At 40.5% G+C, this 21,327-nt stretch overlaps 2 protein-coding genes across 2 annotated transcripts in view; one reads left to right on the forward strand and one right to left on the reverse strand.

Annotated features, from left to right (window-relative positions):
- LOC117482071 (B-cell receptor CD22-like) overlaps positions 1 to 21,327 on the forward strand; it is a 1,109,798-nt gene that overhangs the window by 1,064,587 nt on the left and 23,884 nt on the right. The gene's annotated exons all lie outside the window — the stretch shown is intronic.
- zgc:92360 (uncharacterized protein LOC436988 homolog) overlaps positions 436 to 21,327 on the reverse strand; it is a 27,159-nt gene continuing 6,267 nt past the window's right edge. The window contains exons 2-11 of the mRNA XM_034130090.1: positions 21,293 to 21,327; positions 20,359 to 20,450; positions 15,814 to 15,896; positions 15,569 to 15,681; positions 11,938 to 12,084; positions 8,239 to 8,322; positions 7,879 to 7,941; positions 6,040 to 6,111; positions 2,304 to 2,535; positions 436 to 1,515 (exon numbers count right to left, since the gene is read on the reverse strand). The exon at positions 21,293 to 21,327 is cut by the window's right edge and continues 96 nt beyond it. Coding sequence (XP_033985981.1) covers positions 1,487 to 1,515; positions 2,304 to 2,535; positions 6,040 to 6,111; positions 7,879 to 7,941; positions 8,239 to 8,322; positions 11,938 to 12,084; positions 15,569 to 15,681; positions 15,814 to 15,896; positions 20,359 to 20,450; positions 21,293 to 21,327 — 950 coding nt within the window. The 3' untranslated portion in view covers positions 436 to 1,486. The remainder of the gene's footprint in view (positions 1,516 to 2,303; positions 2,536 to 6,039; positions 6,112 to 7,878; positions 7,942 to 8,238; positions 8,323 to 11,937; positions 12,085 to 15,568; positions 15,682 to 15,813; positions 15,897 to 20,358; positions 20,451 to 21,292) is intronic.

Below are 21,327 nucleotides of genomic sequence, written 5' to 3' on the forward strand. Positions count from 1 at the left end.
ATTCATAACCGTACAATCCTGTTGTAATTTTATTTTATGGCCCCAAAAAACATTACACCACATATTTAAGTAAAACATGTGATTACATTCACTCATATTTCCTATAGTGAAGACAGTGGATCATTACGTTATCTGACTATAATAGTATTAGAATACAATCTCCCCAAAAAAAGTTTTAAATTATTGTTACAGTGGATGAAGGGGGTGGGGGAGGGGTGTCTAAAGTCAAAGATGAATCTTGATTGGGCCAAATTTGACCCCGAGTCACCCACAACAATTCTGCTGGGTCTACCCAGACCCCAACACCAAATTATACACTTTTTTTAGAGACCTTCAGACTTGGCTAAAATGGTCAAAATCAGTTTTGTAGTGTTTATATATCTGTTGTGGAGGATATCATGAAGCCTCGTTCCGATACAAAAAACTAGAGCGTAGTTATTATATGATTTTAACTTGAAACGGGTCACGGGAGACCCGAACACAACATAAGGGTTACAAAAGACACCAAGTCAATACCCAAAGGGAGTACCTCTTTAACCAAAAAATAGAAAAGAAAAACTCCAGTGAAACGGAAAAAGGGAAAACATTTAACCTGAAACATTGATTGTTTTAACAAAGATTTAGTGATGGTATGGTTTGCCACATGGAGGCACTGTTAGACCATGCAATGTCTTAAAGTGCTTACAGCTTTTCTATCCCTATGCATTTGCAAATGATCATCTTCAACAGGCATACTTGTTCAACAACTACTGCAAACAAAAGTTGTCTTACACAATCATAAAAGTCATTCATGATGCAAACTGTACAGGTAGTGTGTCTGAAGATATTAAGTTGGTTAGAAAATCTCTGTGTCCTTTGTGATCCTTTGGACAAAAACAGCACACTATGCAGCATGTTTCAGCTCTAGCTCATGAACTGGACTGCTTTATATTTGATACACAAGTTTACATGAAAATAAATCAAAATCAATGAACCAATAAAATTGGTTTTATTAAAAAAAATTATTTCCCAGACTGAAGAAAACAGTTTTCTGTCCGGTTGATGGTCGCCTTTTTTTTTATTACCCAATCATCAGAGTACACTAGGATAAAATACTTAATACAAGAGGACCAATTTGCCTGCACTGGGCATGCATGTGATTACGTGATTAACAGTGGGAAGCAACACAACATTGATATTGGTGATTTGGGCAATGGATTTGTTAGGCTTAGGGTCAGACCAAAACTAAACTTTTACTATCTCTTATTCCTACAAAAATGTGAGCAAGACAAAATCAAATACCTGTAGTATTTCTATTTGTTTCGCTAGATATCTTATTTAAATGTACCGATGAATATTGCCTCGGTCCTCTTGTTTGGATATCTGCCCCCAAAGAGCAGCATTGGGACTTGGAAGATGCTCTAGTGTGGTGATATTAGTGATGAAGGTAGTGCAGAACAGAGTCTGGAGGGTGATGGATGAGAGGAGATGATCCACAGGCGGTCCATCAATGCCTGTGTTTGAACAAGGCTTCCACTTGAACACAAAACAGAGTCCAAAGTTAGAACAAAACCCTCCAATGCAGACTATTCAGTATACCCTAAACCCTAACCCCTAACCCTGTTTAGTCCTTTTCTTGCAGTACATAAGAAATGTATCTGACTGCACAGCTCTTTAACACAAGACGGAAAACTAAAGATTATCCATCATTATGATTAATTTGAAGGCCAAACATTTGGTTTTATGGCTGAGCTAGTGACACAGTTCTAGGGTTACTTATATGGGTTGTTTAATTTGTCTAAAGATGTGGCACTTTGAGTAAAATATCTTTAAAAGTATTGACAAAAAATCTTGTATTGACATTCCTGTTTTTTTGGAAAATGTATTATAATGAGTTTGTTGAGGACTTATCCCTTAGCACGATTAGATGTTAGATATAATGGCGTACAAAATATATATCTGGACAACACATTTCATTAGTAAATAAAGCAGGCTAACATGCTAAACAAGAACATCTGTGAACATTACCTGCTATGCTTCATCATGTACACATAGTCAAGGCGAACGATTTAGCATTGCAACCACTATATTTAACTGCTAAGGATCAAGAAGTCATTTAATTTGTGCGCTGAATAATATTAGAGTTGAGGGCCAATTCATTTGTGTGGGTATTAAGTATTTGGTTGTACCCCTGTGAAGCAGAGTAGCTATTGGATGTAAAAGAAAAAACCAAAGGTATTAAAAACAGAAGTAATCAGCAACTTATTATAAAAGCTAACAACTCATTTATATTTATTGAATATCAAACAGTTCTTCATTCTTACTTGTGTACTCCTGAGGGGACATCACAGCATTCATGACGTCATTGAAGTGTTTCAGCCACTCCTGCTGGTCGCTCTCTGACTCGCAGGTGAACAGGAAGCCGCGGTCGGGCGTTTCTATGGTGACGCCGTGCTGCCAGGCGCCGTTGCAGTGTGTGCCGGCGGGCAGGCCGGGCGAGGCGCTGTACCCGTGGTCCTTGTTCCCCAAAAACACCTCACCTTTGGCAAAGGCGTCCTTCAAAGACAGGGAAAAGGAGATAAACATAGGTCAGCTGAAAGCTTTGGAATATAGGGAACAGTGACAAAATAATACCATGCTGTGTCCAAATGTGCGTAATTATGTACTACGTTCTGTTGTGTTCTGAAATATATATATATACTCCTGCCAATAGGGGGCGCAGTGTAACCACATTAACATACAAGGTAACCTTTTTTCAGAGGACATTCAGCATTTTCCCTTGAATGTAACTATTGCATGATCATCTTTAAAACAATTACCTTTGATGTGTTATAACCACAAGGTGACACTGCTTAAACATCTCAAATAAATCTCCCTTTGTTCTCAGAAAGTCTGAACAAATGGCATACACAGTGCCTCATTGTAAACCTTAACATCAAACATACATTATTCAGACATCATCTCAGGGATCAAATGACACTCGCTTTGAGCCTCCTCCACATATTCCCAGTCGACACAACTTCACTAGACTTCCTCTTCCTTTCATCTACCAGTTTTTCTTGTGTTACACTCTCAGGGGAAGTTGGACATTTCGGTCACCTATAATTATTGCACCTCTCCATTGAACTATTGCATCAGCTGAGCTAATCATGCTAGGCTATCTGATATGCATTTAGCCAAGTGTTGGGCAATCTGTGCCGCCCCCTCTGAAGGAAAGTCTGGGTGATAACAACTGTGAGTCAGAATCTAACTTTCACAATGTCTCAAGCACCAATATCAGATAAAGTCTAACACAGAGTTGTCTGTGGAAGTTCCCAGTGTAGTTTACAGCGTTAAGCAACTCTAAATTGTTAGCGTCTCACTTCCTTTTAAGGCCATCTATACAGTGAGGTCATGGCAAAAGGCCACATGTATAACAAGGTTATGTACGGATGAAAGCACCTTACTTTACATCAGACACTCCCCACTGAGTCATGCTTAATGTCCCCCCTCCTCCCACTCTGCATGAAACTTATTTATATCATTTTATATGAACACTGGAATACCTTCAAGCAGAGACTTGAATCACATGACATGGACTCGGGTTACAAATATGACTTAAGAAGCAACTAGACAAAATAAATACAAAAATGACGTGTGATTTTCGACTGGACTTTAGTGCCCAAATATTAAAACATGGGTTATTATAAACTCTGGACTTTACTTCTGGTTTTACTTGGAACTAGTCCGTCTTAACTTGGGTTTAATCACTCTTGAGTTAGGACTTCCCATTCTTGACCTGGGCAACTTTGGACTAGTCTATCATGTCTTGGGACTTGTATGTCTTAGAACTTGTCAGTGAGGACCCATTTCTCTAGACTTGCGACTAGTCTGTATTTACTTGAGACAATTCTGTCTTTACTTGGGACTTATCTGTGATTACTTGGGACTTTTCTTTCTTGACTTGGGACTTTAGTCAGTCTTGACTTGAGACTATAGTCTGACTTGATTTGGGACTATAGTCTGTCTTGATTTGGGACTATAGTCTGTCTTGACTTGAGACTATAGTCTGTCTTGACTTGAGACTATAGTCTGACTTGATTTGGGACTATAGTCTGTCTTGACTTGAGACTATAGTCTGTCTTGATTTGGGACTATAGTCTGTCTTGATTTGAGACTATAGTCTGTCTTGACTTGAGACTATAGTCTGTCTTGACAAGAGGCTATAGTCTGTCTTGATTTGGGACTATAGTCTGTCTTGACTTGAGACTATAGTCTGTCTTGACTTGGGACTATAGTCTGTCTTGATTTGAGACTATAGTCTGTCTTGACTTGAGACTATAGTCTGTCTTGACTTGAGACTATAGTCTGTCTTGACAAGAGGCTATAGTATTTCATTACTTGGAACTAGTTGGTCTCGACTTGAGACTATAGTCTGTCTTGACTTGAGACTATAGTCTGTCTTGATTTGAGACTATAGTCTGTCTTGACTTGAGACTATAGTCTGTCTTGACTTGAGACTATAGTCTGTCTTGACAAGAGGCTATAGTCTTTCATTACTTGGAACTAGTTGGTCTCGACTTGAGACTATAGTCTGTCTTGACTTGAGACTATAGTCTGTCTTGACTTGAGACTATAGTCTGACTTGATTTGGGACTATAGTCTGTCTTGACTTGAGACTATAGTCTGTCTTGATTTGGGACTATAGTCTGTCTTGACTTGGGACTATAGTCTGTCTTGATTTGGGACTATAGTCTGTCTTGACTTGGGACTATAGTCTGTCTTGATTTGGGACTATAGTCTGTCTTGATTTGGGACTATAGTCTGTCTTGACTTGAGACTATAGTCTGTCTTGACTTGGGACTATAGTCTGTCTTGATTTGAGACTATAGTCTGTCTTGACTTGAGACTATAGTCTGTCTTGATTTGAGACTATAGTCTGACTTGACTTGAGACTATAGTCTTTCTTGACAAGAGGCTATAGTCTTTCATTACTTGGAACTAGTTGGTCTCGACTTGAGACTATAGTCTGTCTTGACTTGAGACTATAGTCTGTCTTGACTTGAGACTATAGTCTGACTTGATTTGGGACTATAGTCTGTCTTGACTTGAGACTATAGTCTGTCTTGATTTGGGACTATAGTCTGTCTTGACTTGAGACTATAGTCTGTCTTGACTTGGGACTATAGTCTGTCTTTACTTGGTACTAGTCTGTCTTGACTTGAGACTATAGTCTGTCTTGACTTGGGACTATAGTCTGTCTTGATTTGAGACTATAGTCTGTCTTGACTTGAGACTATAGTCTGTCTTGATTTGAGACTATAGTCTGTCTTGACTTGGGATTAGTCTGTCTTGATTTGAGACTATAGTCTGTCTTTACTTGGTACTAGTCTGTCTTGACTTGAGACTATAGTCTGTCTTGACTTGGGACTATAGTCTGTCTTGACTTGGGACTATAGTCTGTCTTGATTTGAGACTATAGTCTGTCTTGACTTGAGACTATAGTCTGTCTTGACTTGAGACTATAGTCTGTCTTGACTTGGGATTAGTCTGTCTTGACTTGAGACTATAGTCTGTCTTTACTTGGTACTAGTCTGTCTTGACTTGAGACTATAGTCTGTCTTGACTTGGGACTATAGTCTGTCTTTACTTGGGATTAGTCTGTCTTGACTTGAGACTATAGTCTGTCTTTACTTGGTACTAGTCTGTGATTACTTTGGACACATCATTCTTGAATTGGGACTTGTCCATCTCGATTTTGGACTTGAGACTTAATTATGATTTGCAAGTTTGGTCCCAGCTCTGCATCATACAGTAGCATTGTTGATGGTAGGTTGGGATCAGGAAGAGGAACAAAAGTACCATAGTCTTTCTTTACTTGAGACGTGTCTGTCTTTGTGTGGGACTTGTCTGTGATGACTTTGGACCTATCATTCTTGTCATTTGGACTTGCGACTTAATTGGGATTTTAGCAAAGCTTTCTCTTGGTCCCACCTTTGCGTTGTATTGATTTAGGCCTAAATATAAACGGACACACTGAAGTCTCTGTGATGTGTGTAGGTGTGTGAACAGATGCCATACCAGAGGATCTTTGAAGTACATGAGTCTCCTCTGGTCCAGAGTGAACCAGCGCTTCTTGAAGCCTTCTGTATGCTGTAAAGAGAGACGAGGAACAGAGACAGTCAGACAGGAGGACAGAGAGACACTGAGAGAGACACAAGGCAGTATGGTAATAGCACTGGAGGTGTTGTGTGTGTCTTTCCTGCTACTTTGTGTAAGACTATTGATTATTAACGTGGCGGTGGCTGCAGATAATGATCATCAATATAAAAAAAGATATCAATCAGGGAAATTGCATTTGATTAATTTCTACTGGACAGTTGGAGACAAATAGTTTCAGCAATATAATACACTTGTTTGGATTAATGCAATATTTAAAAATTGAAAATAGATGGAAACCCTGACAAAAAAGCAAGGATTGTGTGCTGCAGGGATTAGTATTCATGTTTAACTTGACTGATACTGAATCTCTTTGCAGCCTAATTCAACCACTTGGTCAAGAATACTTTCCTTTGTATAAATCAGTACTTCATTTATAAATGTCCATTGAGCATTACAAGTGCATCAAACCTGAAATAAGTCTTACATTTGATATCAGGATGTTCTGCTTGTGCTTCATACTAACACTGTCTGAATGTGTGTGAGGCATAACACTCTGAAACTGAATTCAAAATGGCAAAATTGAAAGTTTAACTCACTTCAGCAGATCCCCCTGAAAGCTATTGAATAAGACGCTACACCTTCTGAGAGTTTATTGAAGCAGCTTCAGAGAGCCGAGCTTTGAACAAAAAGGACGCTCAGGTCCCAATCTGCAGCCAAAGGGTCTTCATAGAAGTGTTTGATTTCCTCGTAGCAAACAGTCTTCTGTGACTCCTTCCCCAAATATGTCTCATAGGTGCGCGAGGAAATGAATGATGACGTTCGTTTAGCGAATCGTCCCAAAGCGGTGAGTTAGTGGCTCCTTTCATCTCACCGCCTGACACACAGAGATTAAACTGAGTGTCTGAATACTGAAGCGGCTGTTTCCTCGAGGATCAGGTTACTGTGTGTGTAGCTGTCTGAGTGTGTGAAAGTACCTGTATGCTGATGTAAACATGTACAAATGCCTCTTTGTGTGTACACTTAATTCCAACATATGTCTGCATTTTATTACATCGGTATTTAAAGAGTCCTCTCCTGCTGATGTTCAGGTGTATATCAGTATGTAGTGTCTCTACTTTAAAGAGTCCTCTCCTGCTGATGTTCAGGTGAATATCAGTATGTAGTGTCTCTACTTTAAAGAGTCCTCTCCTGCTGATGTTCAGGTGAATATCAGTATGTAGTGTCTCTACTTTAAAGAGTCCTCTCCTGCTGATGTTCAGGTGTATATCAGTATGTAGTGTCTCTACTTTAAAGAGTCCTCTCCTGCTGATGTTCAGGTGTATATCAGTATGTAGTGTCTCTACTTTAAAGAGTCCTCTCCTGCTGATGTTCAGGTGTATATCAGTATGTAGTGTCTCTACTTTAAAGAGTCCTCTCCTGCTGATGTTCAGGTGTATATCAGTATGTAGTGTCTCTACTTTAAAGAGTTCTCTCCTGCTGATGTTCAGGTGTATATCAGTTTGTAGTGTCTCTACTTTAAAGAGTCCTCTCCTGCTGATGTTCAGGTGTATATCAGTGTGTAGTGTCTCTACTTTAAAGAGTCCTCTCCTGCTGATGTTCAGGTGTATCAGCTGTATTGGCATCTAATTTAAAGTCGATCCTCAGCTGGAAATCTTTTACTAAATACTTGATACAGCCTGGTTTACAATTCTACTACGACTTTAAAATCATTTAAAATGTTGCTTCATGCTCAGCCAAAATATTGTGTGAGTCACTCGCCCTGGGGCCGGTCTTTTCCATGAATCCTTCCTTCAGAAAGTTCCGGGTGAGTTTGTGTACCAGCTGAAAACAAGAAGCAAAGACAAGAAATTAAGAACAACCCTGAGGATACAAATAGTTTCAGTGCTGAGTGTCCAGTTGGTAAACAAAATGCTTGTACACATAGTATACAAACAGTAATGAATTATCTCCAGCTCAGTTTTAGCATCTCACTGGCACATATATTAAATAAAAGCTTAGCATCTACGGTAGGTGTTTTTCAAATACCTACAGTATGTCTGTGAGAGAGAGAGAGTGTATGTGAGTGTGAGTGTGAGTGTGAGTGTGTGTGTGTGTGTGTGTATGTGTGTGTGTGTTCACCTCAGCATCTGTCGCCCCGGGGAAGGCCACCATTAGATAGTGAAGCTGAACCGCTCTAATCGTATTGAACCAGTCCACAATCTCCTGATGAAGACACACAGAGGCGGAGAGAAACAAGTGAGGAAAGATACTCTTCTAAGAATACAGGGGGAAGTAACAACATATTAAAATAACCCAGAGATAAATAGATATAGGAAACTGATTTTCGAAACCAAAAGTTGTCTTTTTATATCTTAAAACAAGAACTAAAACTCACCAGCTAGTCATTAATCATTTCAATAACTTCCACATTTTTCTATATTAAAACAGTTTTGCAAAAGATTGGATGCTGTGTCTATTTATTTGAAATAACTTCTCGACCTGACACACAGACATACTTCACATATTTCACTGTGTATTCATGCAATAACAGAGAACAGTAGATGAAGAGCTTGGATGTAACAGCTGATGGATTCTATCAGCAGGCACAAATTGGTACGGATGCAAACAATGTATACAATATTTAGTTTCTACAATTTCAACCACCTTCAATGTAAATACTGCTATATTTTACTATATTTGTTTGTGTTATTATAGTTTTCTTGAAATAGTTTTCGATCCGTCTTTTTAATTTTTGTGTTATTTGTGTGTTAGATTATGTATGCACCACAACACCAAGTCAAATTCCTCGTATGTGTTTACCTACATGGTAATAAACCTCTTTCTGATTCTGATGCTTTCTAAAAAGGTCTAGAGACTCGCCCCCAAAAGCACCAAAATATCTAGTTTTCAACACATCCTTTATGTGATGGAAACATAATAAAAGATTCAAGGCTTTATCATCACAGTAGCATCAGTGTAGAAATGGCATATTACAAACTTAAAGAGGACCTATCATGCAAAATGCACTTTTGTACGTCTTTTCTACATGAATATGTGTCCCCGGTGTTCCAGGGAACTCACCAAGTGTCAGAAAACACAACCCTCTCTATTTTCCTCCATACCCAAATCTCTAAAAAAGGGGCTGCAACGGATCTGATAAAAACTGATCCAGATTTGAACACTGTCCTGACGTCAGGACGGTGGCGCTACGGCTATTGGGCCAACTCCACCAATCAGGAGGAGACAGCCACGGCCATTGCCGTTCGAAAGCGCTGGAGACGCTGTAGTACATATGCCAGGCCAGTAGATGGTGCTGTTCTCACAGAATCAGCCCTTGCAAAAACAGAGCTAACATTTTTAAAATTGAGCGAAATGAGGCATGGCTAAAATGCATGATCTGTTTGGTATTTTGGAAAAAAAAAAGTATAAATATGCCTTATATAGGTATGGTCCTACACTATATTATTCAAATATAGCATGATAGGTCCACTTTAAGTCCCAGGCTCTTCCAACAATGCAACTCAGGACTGCAGATGGAAATGAGCTATGAGCTCAAATCTGGCATAATTCATCTCTTCTCTTTTCTGAGATGAATGTATTTGTATGCATGGTCCTTGTTGAAATAAATACATAATAATAACATTAATATATATAGGACATAGAACAAATAAAACAGATAAAATAGTGCAAGAGAATGTTTGGAGATGTGCAAGTAAATACAAATAATAATAATAATCTAAAAGTTGATCTTGTTTAACAGCTAAGAAAAGTCGATCACATTTTTACAGTCCTACATCTGCATCACTGGCAAGACATTTTCTTAAAGGTCCCCTATTATACTGTTTTTCATCAATATATCACAGGTCTCAGATATATACAGAGCCTCTCTCTGATTGGCTGAAACACCAAACAGATCATTGCAGCATCCCATAATCCCCTCTGTTTCAGCCCTGTTTCCAAAGTGCTGATTCTCTGTCTGTTACTTTAGATGAAAATAAGGAGCCCCTCTCCACGCCCCTCTGAGAGACATTTGGTTACAAAGAACTCAATGGTGCTCTAGGAGGAGATTCAGGTGATAAGGTGGGGGGGGGGGGGGGGTTACCTTGGTTGCTGATTGGCTAATGGTTACACAAGACAAAACATCGTTATGACATCATAAAGTGACCAAAATCTGATCAGCTCATTTTCAGACAGGTTTTTAGAGAAATGGATCAGGAGAAAAAGAGAGAGAATCTTTGTTCCTGAAACTTTCAGAGTCTCTTTCCACAGAGGGGACACATGTTGATGTAGAAGAGACATGAAGAAGAGGGGACACATGTTGATGTAGAAGAGACATGAAGAAGAGGGGACACATGTTGATGTAGAAGAGACATGAGGAAGAGGGGACACATGTTGATGTAGAAGAGACATGAAGAAGAGGGGACACGTGTTGATGTAGAAGAGACATGAAGAAGAGGGGACACATGTTGATGTAGAAGAGACATGAAGAAGAGGGGACACATGTTGATGAAGAAGAGACATGAAGAAGAGGGGACACATGTTGATGTAGAAGAGACATGAAGAAGAGGGGACACATGTTGATGAAGAAGAGACATGAAGAAGAGGGGACACATGTTGATGTAGAAGAGACATGAAGAAGAGGGGACACGTGTTGATGTAGAAGAGACATGAAGAAGAGGGGACACATGTTGATGTAGAAGAGACATGAAGAAGAGGGGACACATGTTGATGAAGAAGAGACATGAAGAAGAGGGGACACATGTTGATGTAGAAGAGACATGAAGAAGAGGGGACACGTGTTGATGTAGAAGAGACATGAAGAAGAGGGGACACATGTTGATGAAGAAGAGACATGAAGAAGAGGGGACACATGTTGATGTAGAAGAGACATGAAGAAGAGGGGACACGTGTTGATGTAGAAGAGACATGAAGAAGAGGGGACACATGTTGATGTAGAAGAGACATGAAGAAGAGGGGACACATGTTGATGAAGAAGAGACATGAAGAAGAGGGGACACATGTTGATGTAGAAGAGACATGAAGAAGAGGGGACACGTGTTGATGTAGAAGAGACATGAAGAAGAGGGGACACATGTTGATGAAGAAGAGACATGAAGAAGAGGGGACACATGTTGATGTAGAGGAGACATGAAGAAGAGGGGACACATGTTGATGTAGAAGAGACATGAAGAAGAGGGGACACATGTTGATGTAGAAGAGACATGAAGAAGAGGGGACACATGTTGATGTAGAAGAGACATGAAGAAGAGGGGACACATGTTGATGTAGAAGAGACATGAAGAAGAGGGGACACATGTTGATGCAGAAGAGACATGAAGAAGAGGGGACACATGTTGATGTAGAAGAGACATGAAGAAGAGGGGACACATGTTGATGTTGAAGAGACATGAAGAAGAGGGGACACATGTTGATGTAGAAGAGACATGAAGAAGAGGGGACACATGTTGATGTAGAAGAGACATGAAGAAGAGGGGACACATGTTGATGTAGAAGAGACATGAAGAAGAGGGGACACATGTTGATGAAGAAGAGACATGAAGAAGAGGGGACACATGTTGATGTAGAAGAGACATGAAGAAGAGGGGACACATGTTGATGTAGAAGAGACATGAAGAAGAGGGGACACATGTTGATGTAGAAGAGACATGGAGAAGAGGGGACACATGTTGATGTAGAAGAGACATGAAGAAGAGGAGACACATGTTGATGTAGAAGAGACATGAAGAAGAGGGGACACATGTTGATGAAGAAGAGACATGAGGAAGTGGAGTTTGCATAATAGGTGACCTTTAAAGTTGTGTTTTATGCGATGCAGACCTTTCCGGTGTCGTGGTAGACGAAGATGTTGCGCGTGCTGTAGTCTTTGAGGTAGGTGATCTGCAGGCCGTTGGGGTTTCCGATCTTCTCCGGCTGGAAGGTGGCGTTGATGGTGTCCACTTTGATCACTGCTTTGGGCTCCTTAGCCTGAGGAAGGAGGGAGGGAGAAGAAGAGGAAAAAGGAGGTGTTTTAGTGTGTTAGAAATGTAAGGGTCAACAACAAGACGTCTGGTAATTCAGGAGCAAAGAGCAAATGTCTACTTATTATATGAAACAGTCTGAATCAGAAATTTGAAAAAGCTAAATATTTGCTATTGCTATCAGGTATTTTATCTTGTTTTTGTTCCACCTTGAGGGAGGGAGGAAGGAGAGGAAAAAGGAGGTGTATTAGTGTGTTAGAAATGCAAGGGTCAACAACAAGACTTCTGGTAATTCAGGGAACTGTATATCTAATGTTTAGGGATTTTTTAAACAGCAAATGTCGACACTTTGTTTGGACTAATTATATGAAACACTGCGACTATTTATTGTATTCCATTTATTGCTGTCGGGTACTTTTATCATTTTTTTGTGCCACCTTAATACTTTTTTTTATTACCTTCACCAAGGAAGAGGTTTTCGATTTGTTTTGTCAGCAGGATTATAAAAAAACTAGCAGTGTGACTTTCATCAAACTTGGTGGAAGGGTGAAACATAAGCCGAGGAAAAGCCAAATCATATTTTCGAGTGGATCCGGATCACAACGTGGTACACAAATTATTTTTGACTTTCTTTAAAGGGGACCTATCATGCAAAATGCACTTGTGTACGTCTTTTCTACATGAATATGTGTCCCCGGTGTTCCAGGGAACTCACCAAGTGTCAGAAAACACAACCCTCTCTATTTTCCTCCATACCCAAATCTCTAAAAAAGGGGCTGCAACGGATCTGATAAAAACTGATCCAGATTTGAACACTGTGCTGACGTCAGGACGGTGTCGCTACGGCTATTGGGCCAACTCCACCAATCAGGAGGAGACAGCCACGGCCATTGCCGTTCGAAAGCGCTGGAGACACTGTAGTACATATGCCAGGCCTCTAGATGGTGCTGTTCTCACTGAATCTGCCCTTGCTAAAACAGAGCTAGAAATTGTCAAATTGAGCAAAATGAGGCATGGCTAAAATGCATGATCTGTTTGGTATTTTGAAAAAAAAAAAGTATAAATATGCTTTATATAGGTATGGTCCTACACTATATTATTCAAATATAGCATGATAGGTCCACTTTAACATTGCAAGATATGCTGCATTCACTAGGTGTTCGAATACATCTGAAAAAGGAGTTACCAAGTGGGAAAAGTCACGTAAACGTCCAGCTGTTTCAACAACTCCGTTACAGATATTGACATGCTGTTTTAAAGCTGTAAGCAATAAAATGTAAGGGGTCATCCTTGTAGCTTCGATGTTTTGTTCCAATATTACAATTTATAGCCCATAAATAAAACTAAATCAGAAAAAAGATACTTCCAAACTCAGAAAATGTCACCATCTGAGATGCATTTGAACGCACCGTTGACTTTGGCTAAGGTCTGCACTGTAGATACAACTCTATAGAAAAAGCTAAATAATGAACCAAAATGTATGCAAGAAATGGTCTGGGACCTGATTTAATTGTCGTCATTAGTCTTGATAACATTTATTTAGTTTTTCTGACAAACTTCGACCAGAAAAGAAAGTAAAGTTATGGAGTCAATGTTCATGCTGGGTATCAAAGCTCGGGGCATGAAAATGATATCTGGACCTATTATCAACACATCTGAGATGCATTTGAACGCACCATTGACTTTAGCTGTGTATTCATTCAAGAGAAAAGTAGCTTTTCTCTGACATATCTACACTGTAGCTATGTACAAATGACAATAAATAAAATAGGAACACAATCTAAATGTGTGTACCTCGACCTTGACAGCAAACAGCTCTGCTTTTCCACAAAGATTTGAAAGAAGATTAGATTGTACACACATCTCCCGTCATTGTGTCTCTGCAGCATCAGAAAGTGAGACAAATGTGAGAAACTGAAGCCGGCAGACTGTGACTCGGGCCTGAATATTTTACACACCTCCAGGTTTTTCTGAAACCACAAGAAGCATCTCAGAGCCCGGAGCACCTGAGCGACACTTTCTCCTTTATCATTTCTGTGACTGCATGAGAGGATTTTGTTTTGTTGTTGGCTATAGCAGAGGCACCAGGAGAATACAGAGAGAAATACTGCGACAAACTAAGTGCTGGAGGACAAGGGGAATTAAACGTTTTCATGCCAATACACGTGTTAAAACACACTGGAAAAACCTATTCAAAATGTATTAATACATATTTTCACTGTGACAAACTCCCAGTGCTTCCAGCTCTAATTGGTTCAGGTGGTGTACAGCTTAGTGATTCCTCCACACTGACAGAGGACACACTCCAGCTTGTTTCAGCACACTTAGAAGCAGTAGAGGAAGCAGGACTCCTTTGGTAGGCTTTCGGTTGGTATGTGGAATAATACCAACCGAAAGGTTAGTATAGGTATATCTCCGGGCTCTGAGATGCTTGTGGTGTTATAAAGTGCGTACAAATCCTGCAGAACATAATGTGTCCTTAAAGTTCTCCCTTATAAAGTGGAGCAGTGTTTGTGTAGGCCCACCCGGAAGTTAGCACTGCAAGGCTATTTCGTCAAAAGCAATGTGATTTTTCCATTGGATTTTGGGATATTGTAGAAAAACTGTTTATGAAACTTAAACATGTTAACATCACTTGTATAGGAGTTGAAGAGTAAATGCAATCCACATAGCCTAAGTAAACAGCTAATGTTGGGCTATAAAGGAACTACAGCACGGTCACATGACTTCACGTCACCACCGCTAAGCTAAAGGTGGCTAATGTTGGGCTATAAAGGAACTACAGCACGGTCACATGACTTCACGTCACCACCGCTAAGCTAAAGGTGGCTAATGTTGGGCTATAAAGGAACTACGGCACGGTCACATGCCTTCACGTCACCACCGCTAAGCTAAAGGAGGCTAATGTTGGGCTATATAGGAACTACAGCACGGTCACATGACTTCACGTCACCACCGCTAAGCTAAAGGTGGCTAATGTTGGGCTATAAAGGAACTACAGCACGGTCACATGCCTTCACGTCACCACCGCTAAGCTAAAGGTGGCTAATGTTGGGCGTGATGACGTTTAGTCGTCTCATTTATACACTTGTTAGCAACCGCCATTTTTTTTAATTCACCAGTGGGGTATTTAGTGACGTATTTGATGTCGTAGAACAAACCGTTGAATCTCTTCAGCTTGTGTTAACCACAGACCTCATTTCAGGATAACAACCAAAAACACATTCAAAAATGTCCAGACCAGGGGACAGGAAGTGATAAAATGCTGACTAATTTCCAGGTTTCAGGACTTATTCCCGCACTACTCTATTTAAAGTATTTGTGATGTGGTTGCATGCGTGTTGCACATGTGGAAGTAAACTACTGCCTTCACACAACACTATTTAGGAAGCTGTCTTATTAGCACATGTCACAAGTGTTTTGCAGACATGGCTTAGTGTACGTAAAGCTTGATGTGGGCTCTAAAAGTCGAATTTACAGCTTTTGCTTACGTCATATTTGGTGAAATACTTCAGGGTCCCCTCCCTCTCCGAGAGGACGAATCTCCTGCTGAGGAACTGCCCGTTGTCCCGCCCCCTCTTCATCAACATGCCATCTCTCATTCCTGCAGGAAACCAGCAAAGGTTTTTCATTAGCGTGTGTGTGTGTGTGTGTGCGTGTGTGTGCGTGTGCGTGTGCGTGTGCGTGTGTGTGATAAAGGCTTGTGTTAAAGGTGTGTTTCTGTGCCCACACTCACCTTCCTCATATAGTAAGTGGTTCCCAGGCTCACAGAACTCCTTCCTCTCGTACTTTGCTCTGATCCACTGCTCCCTGAGAGTCCTGAGCACACAAACAGATTAAATGTCAACAGAGCTAGCAGACCAGAGAAGACGTCATGTGTGCTTTGTGGTGGATTAGACAGGCGGGCTGACACATTAGAGCAGAGATTCAGTACAAATATAAAGATTTTTATGTGTACAAATGTGTGTGTGATAAAGACATGGAGGTCTGAGCTGTCAACAGATACATTTTAACATTGGTGAAATACTCTTTTCATTCAACACACACACCTTCATCTGCAAGTCATTACTAATAATGATCAAAGAAGGTGCGACCTGTGTGTGTGTGTGAGATAAAGGCTTGGAGGTCTGAGCTGTCAGCAGACATACTTTTAACATTAGACACACACACACACACACACACACACACACACACACACACACACACACACACACACACACACACACACACACACACACACACACACACACACACACACACACACACACACACACACACACACACACACACACACACACACACACACACACACACACACACACACACACACACACACACACACACCACACACACACACACACACACACACACACCACACACACACACACACACACACACACACACACACACACACACACACACACACACACACACACACACACACACACACACCACACACACACACACACACACACACACACACACACACACACACACACACACACACACACACACACACACACACACACACACACACACACACACACACACACACACACACACACACACACACACACACACACACACACACACACACACACACACACACACACACACACACACAGAGAAGCCAAGACTTTGTCAACAGTGGTTTAAACTCAGGTGTGGCAGCCTGTGTGTTTTTGTCTCCTACAGGATAAGGTTTGGCTCTTCTCCGAAATTCTCCCCGCCTCCCATGAATACAATTCCAAACATTCCTGTCTGGGATCTGCCCGCTGCAGCAGAAGATGACATTTAAAGAGCTTTAAAATGCAACACAACCAGAGGAAGTTCCTACTTTTGTGTTAGAAAATACAGGTAACAATGACCCGTTTGTTATATCTATATATCTGTTACAGCAGCTATTTGTGATGATGTGGCGCACACAAAATAACGTCTCTAAGGTTACGTCCAAACTGCATGCCTTATTGCTCTATTCAGGTTTATTGGCCTTATCACACTATTTCTGTAACGGTCACATTATTCATTCAATGTTTTGTCATCTTGCCTTTTACTTATTTATCGAAATAATTATGACCGTAATATACTGTATTTAAGTTCATCTTAATGTACAATATTTAATTTCATATTCTCTTCTTGTATATATCATATTCTATTACATGCATATAGACTTCTTGCACCATTTTTTTGTTGTATTTTTGTATTTTATTATATATGTTGCATCGTTGGAGGAGCTCAGGTCAGAAGAATTTCATTGCCATTTCTACACTGTAGCTCATGTGCATATGATGATAAAACCTTTGAATTGAAATGTGACCAGTATCAGATTCCTGGCTGACCCAAATGCACTTTTAAAAAAGTAATATGCACCACACTGTCGTAGCAAAGTAAACAAAAAAGTCACTGTACAGCTCACACCAATCTGACATATGCTAAAGAACAATGCTAATCAGATTTAGCCTACGTTTGTGCTGCAGTCTAAGCGTAGCAATCATGCCCTCAATATGTCAACAAATGATGAAATACTATATTTTGAATATGGTTTTCCATTGTGTTTAAACATGTGTATTGGCATAAAAAAGTGTAATTCCCCTTGTCCTCCAGCATGTTGAAAACACTGACATCGGTTCACACATCAAATGCCAAAAGGCTGACACACTGAGACGTCTAAAGGCCCTTACACACCAATCTGACACCAAAGAACACGTCCCGACCCGACTGTTGTGTCGCCTCACGTCTCCTGCGTCTCGGCCATGTGTCGCACTGGAACACACCGCAAAGACTTCAGCCGACGGCCAAGTTGCACGTATGAACTGCGCATGCGTGAGTGGCAATAACTCTCCTTACCAGCAGGCGGCGGTAGTGTGTATTCGTCATTCAAAAGAGGCAACAACCGGAAGACAGACTGCGTGATAACCGAGAGAAGAAGAACAGACTGCGTGATATAAACAAACAACAAATAGCGTGTGCGTTCCATTTTCACTCTACAGCGAGAAGCTCATGGGGCTTTCCCCAACCTGTGTCGAGAGCTGGAGTTAAATGAAATCTTAATCGTTTGTTTGGGTCCCTCACTTCCGTCTCGCTTCTCATGCACTGATTCGCTAGCTGAACAGCCAATCAGAGTGATTTCTTTAGCCGACGGCCTCCCTATTCAACATGTTGAATCGGCGGCGGAAGGTGTCGGCACGGCGGAAAAGACACGACGGGGCGGGACACACCAATCTGAGTAGGGCGACAGGACGCTCGTCGGCGGCCATACATCTATCGACATCGAAAATCGGCTTTGTGTGTAAGGACCTTAAAAGTAATATTACAAATCGAATTAAAAGCGAAAACACCTTGTTTTTATTATATATTCACTTGTTTGTTGAGCAGCATTTTTTCCAGTGTGGTAGAAAAGTAAAAGACGTTTAAAACATGGAGGAAGACGGACAAAATGTGTGCTGTTAATGAGAAAGAGATGAGATGGTTAGTGTTTGTGTTCAAGCCGGGAAAAAGGCAATGTTCTCTGAGAAGAATAATTATCTCACAGCGCCGGAGAGGAGTCTAAAACGTTTAGGATCCTGAAACTAAAAAGGTAATTAGAGATTGTGATTTGTCCACACACGCACCACCAAAGACTTGAATCACATTTCATTCCCACAGACACGCCCTTAACAACTTCACCAAGCTTGAGCAAATGTGCCGGGTAGGAGAGATTGAAACACATCCAAGAACACGAGCATCGCTGGCAAAAACAAATGCAGAAATTCCCTCCTGCTGGGAATTTCAAAGGTAAGCGCAGAACAAGGAGGACTGAAAGGTTTCTAAGAGGCACTTGATGTAAGTCCAGCTGTTTGAGAGAGAAGGACAGAGCTTTAAACCTTGAAAGTATTATTTTAAAAACACATCTACACCCGTATGATGTAAATGAGGACATGACACTGTGAGGAAGTGCAGGATTCATGCATTTAATGTTTTATTCATGATCAGAAATGATGAGTGATATATGGGTAAAGCGAGGAAGGATGAATAATGGAGTGTATTCACTGCATGGTAAATCACACCTCTTTTGGTTTTCTATTTGCAGAAGTTAAGAAGTTAGAGACCTGGTACTCTTTTTGGTACAATTGGTCAAGTTAAAACACTGCAGACCACTGATTGGTCAGAGAGAATCGTCACAAGCATGTTACCGGACAACGTGCACAAATAAATAGCCTAGAAACTATTAAAAAAGTGGTGAAAATATGACATATTTTTGTAGGACGATCCTAAGCATCTCCCTGGTTCCCTCCACAAAAAGCCAATGGGAATTCTCCGTGTTATTTTGGATTATTGCAGAAAATAATCTCTGTGTCAAACAAACGTTTCTCATACTGACACGTTTTGTTCAGCAGGATAATCTCTTTGAGACGAGGGAACAGGAAGAAGTGCTAAAAAGCTAACTTAGTTCTACGATATTTGGTTGCAGATACAAGAATTAATTAGTTTCCCGTTTCCCCAACAGCATACAGATGTTTGACTCAATTCTCAGCATTACAAAGCCAAGGATCCTCCCTACACTGACGTAATATCCCCAGGGGAAACAAACTAGAGAAAAGCACCGGGTACCAAAAGTGATTTGATTAAAGCAAAACACTACCATGCAGTGGAAGGTGTTTGCTTAGATGGTGTGTGTGTGTGTGTGTGTGTGTGTGTGTGTGTGTGTGTGTATGTGTGTATGTGTGTATGTGTGTGTGTGTGTGTGTGTGTGTGTGTGTGTGTGTGTGTGTGTGTGTGTGTGTGTGTGTGTGTGTGTGTGTGTGTGTGTGTGTGTGTGAGGCCATGCAGTGGAAGGTGTTTGCTTAGATGTTATACAGAGAGTGGGGAAGATGTACGATTTACTAGACGGAAGTGTTTTTAAAGTATAATTAGATAAAAAATCTCACTGCAGCGAAAATGTATGTAGTGTGTGTGTGTGTGTGTGTGGCCTAGCATTACTATACTTGTGGGGACCTAAATCTGTTTACACAGTCACGTGTGGGGACTCGCCTCCCTTATGGGGACATAATGGAGGTCCCCATAATCATTAATTTGAGGTGAAGAGTTGGTTAAGGTTAGGGTTAGGCATGTGTTGGTTATGGTTAAGGTTAGGATAAGTCTCCAGGAAATGCATGTAAGTCAATGTAATGTCCCCTGAAGTGATGTATACATGGTGTGTGTATATATGTATGTATGTATGTATGTATGTATGTATGTATGTATGTGTGTGTGTGTATGTGTGTGTGTGTGTGTGTGTGTGTGTGTGGCGATGGATACTCACTGGCAGTCTTTGTGGGTTGGTTTGTAGTAGTAGAAGGGAACAGCAGCCTCATATTTACTCTTCATCAGCTCATTGCCGTGATCAGCCATAAACTAACCAGCACACACACAAAACAGGAGGGATTAGTGAGGAACAATCACACCATGGCACAGGAATTAAATACTTGGAAAAGTTACAATTAACTTATAAGTGCCAAAGAAGCACTTCGGTCAGAGCAATAAATCATGCAATGAAGGAGGTCTTTTTTTAAATATTTTAAAGGCACTTGAGGTTACTTGATCATTACCCATCCAAACTTATTCTAAATGATCACCGCAATTTCTTACAGTAAGCAAAACCTTTCCATCCCAGTCAAATGTTACTTTAAACAAAGACTTTCTAGAACAGATAAACACCTTTTGGGGATGTACCTATTGTAAATTCTCAGCCAATACAGATACAGATGTTTAACATAGCAATTTGGTTATTAACTATTTGTTTATTTAGCAATTATTGTTGTTAAATTTGTGTTGTTATCCGCCTTTTGTGCCAAGAAAACAAACACTTTCATCATTCGATATCTTTAAATAGGCACAGACTAAATAATGAAACCAACCTTTAATACAACCTTCTTTTAGGTCAAATATATATATTGTTTTCTCAGACCTAAATGCCTTTTTAGCCTGCTTTACATCTTCCTAAAAGATCTCACCTGCACCTCATGGTCCTCAATACTGATACAGATACAGATACAGCAATTTGGTTATTACATTGTGTTGTTATTCCCGCGTTTGTGCCAAGAAAACAAACACATCTTCATTATTAAAGAGCTGTATTGCTGTGTTTCAGCCCCCTGCACCTCCATCCTTAAATAAGCACACAGTAAAGTAAATACCTCTTCCTGTAACACGACTAAAAGTCCTGTGACACCTGTGGGTTTCTGCAGTGGTCTCACCTGCACCTCGTGGTCCTCCCAGTGAGACAGACTCA

Source organism: Trematomus bernacchii, unplaced genomic scaffold, assembly GCF_902827165.1.
Source record: "Trematomus bernacchii unplaced genomic scaffold, fTreBer1.1, whole genome shotgun sequence".
NCBI lineage: Eukaryota > Metazoa > Chordata > Actinopteri > Perciformes > Nototheniidae > Trematomus > Trematomus bernacchii.